This window comes from Neodiprion virginianus, chromosome 5 (assembly GCF_021901495.1).
Source record: "Neodiprion virginianus isolate iyNeoVirg1 chromosome 5, iyNeoVirg1.1, whole genome shotgun sequence".
Lineage (NCBI taxonomy): Eukaryota > Metazoa > Arthropoda > Insecta > Hymenoptera > Diprionidae > Neodiprion > Neodiprion virginianus.
The window spans coordinates 32,843,382-32,857,383 of NC_060881.1; the positions used below are offsets into that span (position 1 = coordinate 32,843,382).

At 39.8% G+C, this 14,002-nt stretch overlaps 1 protein-coding gene across 2 annotated transcripts in view; it reads right to left on the bottom strand.

The window, feature by feature from the left end:
- Window positions 1-14,002, bottom strand: part of LOC124304462 (E3 ubiquitin-protein ligase PDZRN3-B) — a 137,199-nt gene that overhangs the window by 97,532 nt on the left and 25,665 nt on the right. Inside the window, exon 1 of one of the 2 annotated variants that reach the window (XM_046762729.1) lies at window positions 4,168-4,248. The exons of the other annotated variant lie outside the window; for it this stretch is intronic. Coding sequence (XP_046618685.1) covers window positions 4,168-4,182 — 15 coding nt within the window. The 5' untranslated portion in view covers window positions 4,183-4,248. Of the gene's footprint in view, window positions 1-4,167; window positions 4,249-14,002 lie in introns of those variants that run through there. 2 annotated transcript variants of the gene reach the window in all.

The following is a 14,002-nucleotide window of genomic DNA, read 5'->3' on the forward strand; positions in this document are numbered from 1 at the left end:
AAGGAATACATCGCAGTTGATCGCTCCCATGTTTTTTCTTCCTCTCTTTATCTCTCGCGACTTTCCCTGTCGCACTCGCATGACCAGTCTGAAACGGTTCGCGGTTCGGTTGAACGTCAGTCTTCGACATCGACACTGAAGTTGAGGATTTGGATTTCCATGAAACTTGTAGTATGAGAATCGGAGAGTGGGGTGGAAGAACATTAAAAATCAAAGAAAAAAGAGCAGGTGAGATACAAGTGCAACAAGATAGCGAAACGCTCATAACCGCATGTCTATTATATAAGCAATTCCGCGAACGTCAAAAAATGTTATGATTTTAACGTTTTCATTCGATCTTCAATAGCTGGGGGAAGATCGAGCTTGGCATAGCATTCGAGTTTTAAAGGAGTTTCAGGAAGTAAATCCTTACCGCAGCAAGTATCTGAAGAAAAGTGGCGGTTACAGGAACGAGGCGAGGTTTGATGAGCATCGACTACTGTAATAAAAAGTTTCAATGCTCTTTTGAAACGATTTCAATAGAGCACATTGTAAAATCACAATGAATTGTACCAATGAATATTAATTTTTTTTCTCTTGTCTCCATTCTTTCGCACCTGCACCTGAATCCACATCGAAGATCAACAATGTGCGGAAAAATTGTCGAAGAGGACATTTCTACTGCCACCTCGTGAAAATTGTAACGATATCGAGAAAGCTCATCCTCTGAATCGACCAGCGATATTCCTCGAGTATAAATTGAAAGTCATCCCGATTACAAAGTCGTCCGGCTGTATTTTGTCATACGGAAGAATTATGAAACGGTATTACCACGAGTCACTTCGCGTTTAGTTAGATATGAAACTTTTTCGAAACCTGCACCCTGCTTAAACGACCGTTAATTACTGATACAGGCAACTAATTACATGGCCAACTAACCGCGAGTAGAAACGATCAAACGTTACTCAAGTCCGCCACTCAGCTTTCTAGCAACTCTCTGGTCTCAAGATATAGTCTGCGGTTCGGGCTCCCCGAGGCAAGGCTACACAACGCAAAGCTTCGGCCAAGAATTATGATCGTTTTATGCACCCTTTAAATCTCTTCGCTACTCGCTACTACCCAGAAATATGTACAAACGAAAGTTGAAAATAAAAAAAGAAAAACCGAAGAAATACAAGCGTAAGAAGCACAACTCCACGATACTTTAACTGGGCACATTTATCTTGAGCTTTCGAATATATGTATACTTATACATATCCGTTTCCCGCATCACGTGCCGGCGTTAAATGAAATGAATCAACGCTCAAAGACCTGAGAATATTTTTGGTCGTTATTATCACCAACCGTTGAAGCGTCACGTGATTCTAAGAATGGGAAATGGTTTTAATTTTGAACGTTCCAGACGAATGTTCTTATTCAATGATCCCGACTGACTGAAGACATCTGGCCAAAAGCAGCGGGACATCGTGAGGATTTTAACATCCTGACAAAAGCGCGATACAATGGTCCGAATGAGAGAAAAGCTGTGTTAAAAAACTGGAGAAAATTGACCGCAGAAGTTTTTATGCGAAAAAAAGATGAGATAAGTGCATGCGGCTCTCGACCCGAGTGGCTAGTTTAACGTTACAGCCTCGTAATAGTACACCGGGTAGTTTTCTCTGTCGGTTGGGTTTCTCCACATCGTCTTTAAGCCGAGCACTGACCGCCGGCTGGTTTCTCGCGTGGTTTATAGTGCGGTGAAAATGGGGTTTGAGGTTCTAAAGCCTGACACACGCCCATGGTGACACGGAGAGACAGGGATGAACGGGCTTTCCTTGATAGGTGTAGATATAATAATTGTCAATCAAGGACCTGCAAGAGGAATTAATAACAGTCTCGTAATAGCGCATGAATAATTCATCAACGACGTATGATTATACGTGGGTAACGAAACTACGGAGCCGGAATCATGCAGACAGTGTGATTAAAATTTATTATTCGGATTAGCAATTTTCAACGAGTAATCAAACCTGGTTACATAATTCGTGTACGTTTGACAAATACAAGCAGATTTTCAACCCCGTGTGTATTATATGTAATACATGATTTATTTACCTCCGTTGGCTAATAGACGGATATATAGTGGGCATTCCACGTAAAATTACCAGTCCATGTTCCTCACCCCCTTCGATTCTGATCATTCTTTAGTATGATGTTATTACCAATTCAAAAGAATCTTTTGCAAATTTTTTTAGATACTCTTCAGCCGCTAGTGAAATTTATACAAAATCGCAAAACCAATGACTCCATTTTTAAAAATCTTAAAAAATTCACGTTACTGATTCTATGATTATTAAAAAAAAAAAATTATTTTCATTGCAACTTCTAGTTTTTCCATGTCAGAATTGTTTTTGTGTTTTTATTTTTTGCATGCCTCGACTTAAATATTTTTCAGAATCACATTATTTTCATTATTCCATGATCTACTTAGATCGAGGAAGGGAATAAATAAAAAAAAACTCGAATTTCTACATTAAAAAAACTAAAGCCTTACGAGAAAAATAGTAAACATTGAGATCCCATCATCGTGCGTTGCTTGAAATCACATTTCAAATCATAGAATCCGTGTGAATTTATTCAGATTTAAAAAAAATGATGTTTTCGGAATTAGTTTCTCGATTTTTTCTAATTTCCCCGGTGGCTAAAAATATCTGAATAAAATGTCGAGACCTTTTTGGGACGGTATGAACGTCATAGTTAAATAATGAATAAACTCCAAGAGGATGAGATAAATGGGTTGCTAATTTGACGTGGAATGCCCCATAGACATCGCGTCAAGTGACGAGGCATCGCACGCGTGTATCATGAATTGATGAAATCACTCGAGGACTTCTCTACAGAGTGTTCGATTTAAATCCCGAGAGTTGCAAAGTGGCACCACAGTCGAAGAACATTGTGACACGGGTCGAGGCTATACGGGCTTTGCAATCAGTGAAAAAGAGAAGAGAAATGGGGCTGAGAAAAGAGGGTCTGACGCTTGAAACGTGGGTTCATAATATCTAAAGCTTTCCCGACACGTCGCGTCGTCGTAGCGTAGGTACCCACCACCGACTGCCTGCGAGGAGTCCGTGAATCAGAAAAAGATTTCTCAGCCTCCTAGTTCGTTCCTCCTCGGGTCGGCACTTAGCGTGCCAGTCATTTAATCGCCAAATAGGAGAAGGTTTCTTCCTCGTACAAAGCCCCGGGATAAAAGCAGGCCCGGGTATATTCTTAGGCTTGAACGCCTCGAGTCGGCTCCTCGTCTCAATTCTCCTTTGAACAAGGTAAACGTCATTTTTTAAACTTCAACCTCCGCTCTTCCTTGGCAACCCGAATTCTCGTGCGCATGATCCAGGATATACGTTAGCCTAGAACCGTCATCGCTCTCCTCCATGGTGAATAAGAACTTGACACTGAATTCAGAGAACAATCAAACGAAGACACTCACTATGTGTCTTTCGTTCTGTGTTTAGGTTCCGGCTGGCCCTGAGCTAGAACCGATAGTGTTTATCGTCGGCCTGACAGCTGGAACAACAAGTTACCAACGTGAACCCGAACCAAGGCTAGCCAGCGAAAGGGAAACCCTGGGAGACGCTGCGTTGGGTTGGGCTTTCGTATTGTCGTGAGAGAGAGCTAACGTCTCACTTATCTCGGCTGCCTGGCTCGTATTCAGGAATACAGCCGCCAAAATGAGTCAAGTTTGGCACTATCCCAGCCCTCCAGACAATGGTCAGTTAATGGGGAACGACGACTTAGCCAAGTGTTCCCTACAACGGTGAAACGTTTTGGGTTTGAGGTTGAATTACGCCCCGCGATGTTAAACTCATCAAGAAGGTCTAGAGAAAGATAAAGAGAGAGAATTCTCTTGTACCACACTGTTCAAAATATCGTCGATGCTACATCGAGTCTTTGACACCATCCCTGAGCGATCATGGCATTGATTCAACACCAGAAGACGCGGTCTATTATGATGCCACTGCTCTCAGAGGGGGTTCACATCACGTCCTACCAGCCGTTAATGGAGTCCATAATTGAATTGAGTAATTATCGACCCGAGGATGCATTTCTCGTTGACGTTCACTACCGCCGGGGGTGTCGCTTTTGCAGACGTCCTTATTGAGAGGGAAGCGGACGATGCACTCGGCGGAAGAAACGAAACACTTATCGTACTGTTGGATGGAACATTAAGTTCACTCAGCTGCAGTGCCGATCCTTCGCCTCTTCCTTCGTACATTCGTTCGTTCCTTCCTTCCTTCCTTCCTTCCTTCATTCGTTCGTTCGTTCGTTGGTTCGTTCGTTTATTCGTCCTGTAAATTTTTCGCTCCAATGGAGTCGCACTTAACCAAAGAGGGATGAAGTGAAGGATGGAGGGTGGAAAGGGGCGGAAAGCAAACGGTGGAAAATCTTTAACTGCCGTTCAGATCGACGTCGTTCAGCTGGTTTCGACTTGGAGCGGCAATTCCAGGCTCGCTTTTACTATACCGGGTGCGAAATTACAAAATCACTTAAAAAATATTCCGAGAAATCTCTCGGCGACGATTTACCGAATTAATTTCGCTCTTGTAAACTGTTTGAAACAGGGCTTCGCGCACGTTCGACAAGGGAGCTGCTTTTGGCACGTTCGACCTGACGGAGCTCGATTAATTAATTACTTATCCAATTAATTAACTGTCAAGTAAGAACGAAAAAGGATATGAGAGAAAAAGTATATCTGCGGGGAAAGTTTACATCGTCAAGTAGCAGACGCCCGAGTGCCAAAAATAGAGAAGATAGGAGACGCCTCTAGATTTCTCTCTGTCTCATTTTCATCATTTTTTCTTCCCTCTGAAGTTCAAGCTCAGTTTCGTTTCATTTCACCGCAGTTAACGAGATGAAGAACGAATTACAGGGATAGGAATTTTTTAAATGATTCACCCCGAACACAGATCTGTCATTTTATCTTGGATCTAGAAATTCTGAATTCTGGTGAAGGGGTCTTTGAATTTTGGACAATTCAGCCCAAAACCGAGACCAGCAATTTGTTGCTCAACATTACGTGAGCCGGGTTAAGGAATGTTGTAACAAGCTGGACTACAAGTCAGTCCCGAAACAGTGCCACCGGATGGTAGGAGAGGAGGAACTAGTGTCTAGCAAACCTAATAGTTAGTCGGGTGTACAGTACGGTACGGTTATAATTACTAATTAAGGCAATTCGCGACGGTCGTCGAGCAGGCTCTAATAGACGAAGAAGAGTGAACTCGAGTAAGATGATAGACAACGGTATCTGAGAAGGGCGAAGCTTTCGTTGAGATAACTTTAGTTCTTACTGTCTCATGACACTTCAGAAGTAGTAAAGAAGCCTCTCTTAAAATTTCAGCAGAATTGGTCCGGCAGACTTTGAGATCGTCGATAACAAACAAACGGACCCCTTTCTTTTATGTAAAAGTAGAAGTGCTCGAGAATACCATTTGATGAATACTGGATGTTTTCTCCGTTAGGCTCGTAAGATCCAGGTTTTCCCACCTATATTCCCAATTTGAAGTTTTTATAGCCGTTGTTGATTAATAGGAAAGACAAGAATTTTTGGACATGACGGAAAAATATGAATGCTTTACTTGCGTGAGTTTGGAGGTTAGGAAATGTCAAGCGGGGTTTCCTAACTTCCATAATCATACAAGGTCCGACAAGTGGGTTAAAATTCCACCCAGGAACTTTGTTATTTTTGTTTATTTGTATGATTATGCAGGTTAGGAAGCGTCAAGCAACGTTTTCTAACCTTCATAATCATACAGGTTCTGACAGCCGGATTAAAATTCCACCCAGGAACTTTATGATTTTCGCTTTTCTCGTCTATCATTAATGTTATACTTGATATAGGTTATAGAATATGTATCCATAATCATACAAGTTCCGACAACCGGGTTAAAATTTCATCTAGGAACTATATTATTTTTGTTTTCTTGTGTGATTATGTAGGTTCGGAAACGTCAAGCGGGGTCTCCTAACCTCCACAATCGTACAAGTTCTATATTCCCAATGTTTTCTAACAGTTCGGTCTTACCCCGAAATTTCATCCGAATGACGAGCTTGTTTGCCGAAGTTACTGAAGTGGCTGAATCGTTCGTGTATCGATTTATTATTTCGCCAACTAGACGGCCGTTAAAGTTGGCTCGCAGAATGAAACGTCAAGAGTTCTGGGAATCCGAAGGCTTCGAGCTCCCTGCTGCAGAGCAATGGTAGATATAATAAATTACACATCAAGAGCGATTCGCATACTATACAGCAAATATTGATAATACACACGTCTCAATGATTTCGTCGAGTGGCCCTTGACGCATTGATCGATGTGTTTTATCGGCGTCGATCAAGTGCTTCGTTCTCATCTTTGAAGCTTCTACGTCGGCACGTAGCGAGGATTTTTTTTCAACACTTCTCCACACTTACCGGCGTTATCACTCGTCACCAGACTCGGGTTTTACACCGGAGTCGTGTTTTAATTGTTTTCACCTTTCGTTTATAACGAGTCGTATGTAACTCGTCGAAGAATCTCCTTCGTGAAAATTAATTGGAAAATCTCTCGTTTTCGATACTGCCTATGATATAGTAAAAAAAATTTGAAAATAAGTCATACGTGTATTTTCGATTTACGTATATATTTTTCTTTTTTTCACCACATTTTTCTTCTCAGCCCTTGTGACGCTGATCGGCAAATAAACTAAAACGATAGAATGACCAACGATTGGTTACTTGCAGGCTTTGACGGTTCTCTAAAAGCGGTATAAATTCAAAAACTTTTCATCTTTTCAACTCACGGTCTTTTACTTTTTCTCTTAAAATCCTCTGCTGTTTATTTAACGACGATTTTTCGCTTTAACGAGGTGAAACTGTATGTTTATTGGCTACGAGAACGAAACGTATACAGTATTATATATATGTGCAATAATCACGCCGACGACGGGCTAAATCAAACGTATAAATCTCAATCTGTGTAACTTTCAGCCGGAGCCACCTCCGTTCAATATATCGCGTAGAATTTATACACACACACACACACACACACAATCCGTTACGATCGGAGAGTATACAGACGTATGCCTCGTTATTACACATCGAGTTGTATCAACGCGCGATTGAACGTGATTAGAAAAAGACCAGATACCCTTGTGAAAACACCAATCAACGTCCACTTCATAACACGATAATTAGCGATAATAACAAACACCGTGGCGCCAGCGGCTGTGCTCGACGTGTAGTAATAACGATACTGGTGCCTCCACATATGTATAACCCTTCCGCGAATTCACCCCCAACGTAAACCCCCTAAAAAATATAACCGGGTTTCTGTGACGAGGTGAAAAGAAGGGGATGAAAATCCGACGTCGGGTATCTACACAATTTTTTCGACTCCACTTCTGTGGTCCTTTCCTCCCTTCGTGTCACTAATTATCATTATTATTATGGTATTGTTACGCGAAAAGCACTCCGAGCAAAATCATCATAATATATATACTACTAAAAATTCGAGACCGAATTTTGGTCCGGAATATTGCAATTTATTTTATTTTAGCACAATTTTTAACACTAACCGATTAAAAAAGTTTTGATTTTTCAGGCTGTTATCAAGTTTTGAAAGTATATTATTTTTCTTGATTTTTTCACTCCGTCAGTCGAGCTGGAAACGCGGTGTGGAATTTAGAGTGTTTTTCGAACAATTTTGTAATTTCAAAAACCAGTCGATGTATCTGGTCACGTGTTATATGTTTGGTTGTAAAATACAACCATGCAGAAGCTTTTGCGAAAAGAGCTTTTAAATACTACCAACATCGATTTGTATCGGAAATTATTTTGTGAAAACGGATTTCTGTAATCAAACTAGTAATTATAGATTGATGTTAATAACGCACCACGTTTTACACGTTTTATCTACTTCTCTCATATTTCAGTCCCCTCATCCCTTATTTATACCTATTAGTATATTCTCCGACTTCGCGCAACGCGATATAATTATTCGTAAAGCTGCATATGCAATGTGCATACGCAAAGTTTATACTGCAGTACAGCCACTCCGAGGTCTAGTTTGTGTCTGTTAGTATAATGCATTTATTTGCATCGCGAGATAGCGAGAGAGGGAGAGAGAGAGAGCCCGCAGACAAAGCCAGTTCAAATATTGAGACTAAACTGTAATTTAAATAATCCCGCAGAGACAAAGAGAACGAGACACTGTCGGAGCTAATGAATATAAGCAATTAAATACGAGTACCATTTGCCAAACAATAATTGATTATCGGAAGAGCTTCGGCGAGTCCCGGGTGGAAAATCGTCTGTTTTTGCGAATATTAAACGTCGGATTGATTTTATTTGTTCTCTCTGTTTCCTTTTTCCATTTCATTTCTTTCCTAAATCCGCAGGTAATTTCGTTATCGAACGGATATACCACCGGGTATATTTTCATTGATTTCCCACTGACGATTGCCTTTTTAGTACTGTAAATTATTTTTTCACATTCTTCCAGCGTTCTTTTTTTTTTATTTTTTTTTTCAATGTAAACTGGTTCATCCTCTCCCACGTTTCAAACCCGTTCGCTTGATTCTCCGTAACCAAGAATCAAAGACGAAGAGAGTGGGGAAAGAGAGAATGATAAACCGAGGGTTGATGCTTAACAGCCCTTAAGCGCCGAACCCCGCATGATGATGTAACCTAATTCGATTAATTTCACTCACCTTGTCTTATACGGAAATTATCTTTACTCTGAAAGGTCTATTTATGTATACATACATAATGTTATATACAAGAACTTGTTCCGGGATTATGGCGCTGTCACTGACATCGGGGTACAGTTGACCCCAGAATCGACTTTAACGTGCAATTTTAAAGTCAGCGTACTTGAATCAGGGTTGCTTGTGCAAGTGAAATGAAGAATGATTGAAAGAACTTTTACCTTTTTTTAATTCAAGAATTTGTCCCGCATTCTCCCATCGTTTTTTGCTAAAATTAAGATCGGAATATATTTCAGAATTGTTAAATGTTGTCTCAGGATTTTGACAAAAGGTCGTAATTGTGCGTAACGTAATGTTTTGTACCGTAATAACGTTCCAAAGTTTGCTCTTAATCAGAATGGGAACAGCACGCGTCTCGTTAACTCTTCAGTTACTAATTTTTCCATTTAATATTTTCGCCCAAATTTTCATACTCCAAATATTTTTTGGGTCGTTGATCACGAATCTGAAGTTAGAATTTGATAATTTCCAAATCCAAGATCGCGGATCGAATATGGTGAATGAAAATGGAAAAAAAAACCGATCAAAATTCTATGATTCTAACCGAAACTTGTTACTCGGGAGTTTTTGGAGTTACGAAATAACAAAGATCATTTGAAATTATAAATAAACCTCGATAAGGCGAGGACATGGAAATTTTTGAGAAGGGACGCTGAGCATCCCACTGCGACTGAAAGGGTCAACCGGCAACCCCTTACAGTTCATTTGGCCTATCGATTCTGACTTCCGAGGTAACAATGTATATTAGAGTGGTCCTTAATAGGGTTGTTTTTGAACGTTTATGTTCCCAGAGGCTGAAACGCTTCAAATTGATAAATAAAAATTCAGATTTCAAGGGTGTGCAATTTATTGAGATTGCATGTAACGATGACATGTATTTTTTTTTTTCAGATAAAAGCACTTATTCCCACTAAAACTTCCGAGGTTACAGATTTCTTGGAAAATTGTTACTCTTACAATAAAATATATATTGAACAAAAGCGGACTATCTTAGAGTTGACGTAGAGAGCTCAAAGTTTTGAGGAATTTCTTTAAATTCATTTGAAAGCGTTCAAGCCCCTGGGAGTGTTAAAAATCAAAAACAACCCTATTAAGGACCATTTTGATGTACATACATACCGCAAACATTGGACTGTTTCCCATGAGGGTAGAAAAAAGATTTTTTTTGCCTGTAACGTGGTCCGAATGCGAGTTTTTGCCGAACTAAAAACCTACCATATTTATACCTACAAGTGGCGACATGATCTCTGCCATAATTGTTTGTAATGTTTTATACATCATCATTTTTTGGTCATCGATTTTGAGATAAATGGATAAATTCACTGTGAAAAGATTTTGTAACGAAAGAATTTTTCCCGATCTCAACGTGGTTAATTTCGTAACGTTTTTTCCCCCCTTTCACTCGCAACAAAAACCGAAGCTTCAGTCCATTCGTCCGCATGAAATGGTGGCAATTAACGCAATTTTACCATACACATATACACATATATGTTTATATATATACGTGCCACGTCGTGGTTAAAATACAAATTCGTTCTGCCCATCCGCTTTATAAACGCGGATTTTACGCTATTGTAAATATACGGGATGTAAATTTTGCTCCGTATACATGAAACGTGATTTATAATCCCCGCATGGCGAGCGCTTGTTGATTCGCGTGACATTTGTGAAAAACGATGGATTTTCCTCCGCTGGCATAATCAATTGTTATTATATAGGCGGTGAAATTATTCAGAAATTGTTGTTTTTTTTATTCATGTTCACATTTAGCGATTTACTTCTTTTACTCTTTTTCTTTTCCTTTGTTTAAACGTCAATAATTTTGCTGCCTCGTATTAAATGTTAGCAGTAATCTTTCTCTTCCTTTTCTTCGTCTTTACTTATTTCCCGTTCGTTTTTTTTTTCTCATGTTTCTGTCTTTGTTTCTCTTTGTCGTCATTACAAAGGCAGAAGTAACCTAATAAACTCCGCCCCACGCGGATCTTCAGATCTTTAAAAGGTTCCCCGACCGCTCTTCCCCCTTCTCCCTTCACTCCATAAATGTAACCATCAGTTAAATTCTTTATTTCTACCTTGTCCACAGCCTTTTTCTACTACACCAGTTTTCCCTCTTTATCGACTATTTCACTTTGGCCATATTCACGCTTGTCCTCAAATGTAACTACTTTCATTCAAACTAGTTTCTATGGAGCAAGATTCCGAAAGTTCTTTACCTTTGGGCAAAGCAATTTGTGAGATAATTTTCGAAATGATTCGTCTCCGACACAACAGGACGCGGCTATAGAAGGCCGATGAAAAACAAGCACGTAGACAGAAATAGAGAAGAATATAAATAACGAAAAGAATATCACAAGTAAGAGTGAAAGAATTACATATGTATATGTATAGGCATGAATGTATCTTGTTACCACATTAATCGTCCATAAAATCTCTGTGATAACTTATTTTAGCATCAATTTTCTTTCAACTAATAAATTCCGATGAATCTATTTCTTGTGAATTATGAGAAAAAAGTTTGCAAGGTCATTCAATCATAACGAAGTTATCGTCGTTCCCGCATAGATGATGATAATTGGTACAAGCAATTACGACTTGGGGTTAAAGAGTTGATTGCGAATAAATGTTTTGGATACGTATGTCAAAAGTCTAAGAAGAAATGTTTTTACAACATTTCCACCTTATTATGGAGTTAATCATACCGAACCGCGGATGTGAGAAAATCTCAGAGTCAAACAAAAGGATTAGGATCTCATCAGTTGCTTGGAATGAGCAAGCTTACCGAATTCTCCGCTTTTGATAGGAAAGAAATGCAATACGACAAGATAGATATTTCCAAAAATGATGACGTCATGCAGTAATTGAATGCTGGATATTCAGTAGCTGGAATGTCTTTATATTCTGTTTCGAGCTATCGGTACAAAGATAGTATCCACTATAATGGACAGTTAAGAAGAGCAGTAAATCACTTCCCAGAAACTGTAACCGCATAAAACAGCAGCAAAATTTTCCATTGTGATCATTTGTTCGGGTTTTTGGGTAGGAACTTAAAAAAGAATATCAATAGTCTGAACTCGGCCTTTTGTGAATAAGAACTAGTCCAGGTTCTTTACGGGTGAGGATCTTGATGGTCGACTATTGTTTTACGAATCGTTGAGGGTTGCGAAGTGTGACTAAGGTGAAGTGGTTGAATTTTAGTGAAACGCGGAAAAGGTATCCGCGAAAAAGATGCGAGAACAACGAAATTCGGTAGACAGCTCAATGAACTCCTCTGGTTCCTGGATACTTTTTATCCTGTGTCTTCTGGTCTTCGGTACTGTCGTCGATGCTGATTCTGGTGGATTTAATCCTGGCGTAATCACACTTGGAAGTAAGTGTCTATAGAGCAAATAGAGTGGGTGGGATCAGTAACCCGAAAATGTATTCAGTGGTTGGTTTTAAACGTGAATCAGGATCGTGGCCATCGGATGACATAATCTTGGAGTTCGGTCAGCCGTTGAAGATATACTGCATGCTTGACGAAACCCTGACGGATACAAGATATCGTGATAAAAGCGGAGCGGACTTGGTATTTTTTAAAAATGAACGGGAAGTAAGACCGGAGTTTGTAAAACTAGTAAACGAGTCGACGATCACAATGTATGTGAAAAAACCGGAACCATCAGTTGACACGTACTATTGTAAACTCGGATTGAGTGACGGGTATTACAAGTCATATGCTCCAGTTTCTCAGACCAAAGTTACCATCGGATGTAAGTTGGGAATTGTAATATATATTGTGTATTTCGATGTGATTTTCGTTTCACTCATCTTACGTTGACTTTTTCTGCAGACAAACCCTTGGAACCAATTAATTTCGAATGTGTCTCGCAAAACTGGGAGAACCTTACTTGTACATGGAGTCCAGTGCCCAATTACGTGACGACTCGTTTGTTTCTGGCGTATGAGCTGCCCGGTAGAACTGGGGGAAGGACGTTATTCGATTGCCCCGCGAACCATGACCCACCATCGAACACTTGTACATGGGACCCTTCGACAGATCCTCCCTACCAAATTGTTCACGAGTTCTACAAATTTATACTGTACGAAGAAAACGATCTCGGAAGCAAACTCTTTATCTATAATTTCCATCACTGGGCAAATGGTAAGTACTGGATGCTTGGTATTGGATTGAACGGGTATCGGATTCCATGGTTGCATGTGCGTTGAAGTTAGATTTGTTCACCCGTAGTTTTGATGTGACATGCCAAAATATAATTTAGTTTTTCTTAAAAAGGGAAAAATATTCTTTCCAATGAATTTGAAAACACAAAGACAGCAGTTCCTTTCATATTTGATAGCTAACCGCGTGATCAGTATCTTTATGTTCTCGTTTGTTTTCATGATCTCTCATCTGACACGCGAACTCTTTATTGCACAGTGATTCCAGCGAAGCCTGTCGGCTTGTCGGTCGTCAATAAAACTTCTTCTAGCGTTTTGCTTCATTGGGAGGTGCCTTATCCAATGGGAACCTTCCCCCCAGGTCTACACCACAAGGTTTCTTATCAGAGCGAATGGGATGATCCGAAGAAGTGGGAGGTAACAACCAAATATGCTAGTTGAAAATACAGGATTATCCTCATGGCACAATTGAGTAGGAAACGAGACACTCCGTGAGGTTAATTCATTCCTGTTTCAATGATTCTAGACGAAATACATAACAACTGGAGTACGCGATAATCTAAAATATTTCAATCTAAGCGATTTGCCGTACGCGAACGCGGCTTGTAAGGTCAGAGTTTTCAGCAAAAGTTCGTTGGCACTCGGTGAAGATAGATGGAGTCAGTTTAGTGAGATCAGTTTTAAAACTTTGGCGGCACGTGAGTCATTAAGTATTCATCCATATGTGATAAACAGAATATTTTCCCAAGTATCACTTAGTGGAGACTGATTGTAAGTTGTATCACTAACGTACGATAAGGGTGTTTGCTGTAATATCAATTTCTGGTAACGATTTTTTTATGAGCATTGTGTAACTGTGTGCACATTTTAAAACAGCACAATCACAGAAATGATGATCAATTAACGTGGTTATAGTGCCCAGAAAAACGCCAGAGACCGACATCGGAAGTTTCGAAGTCGTTCAAGTTAACGACAACAAAATAGTATTCTACGTATACTGGCAAACTATTCCATTATACATGGAAAATGGAGACCAGTTTAGGTACGAAGTTGTCAGCGTGGAAGAGAACGGTAAAATGTCGGACCTGAAG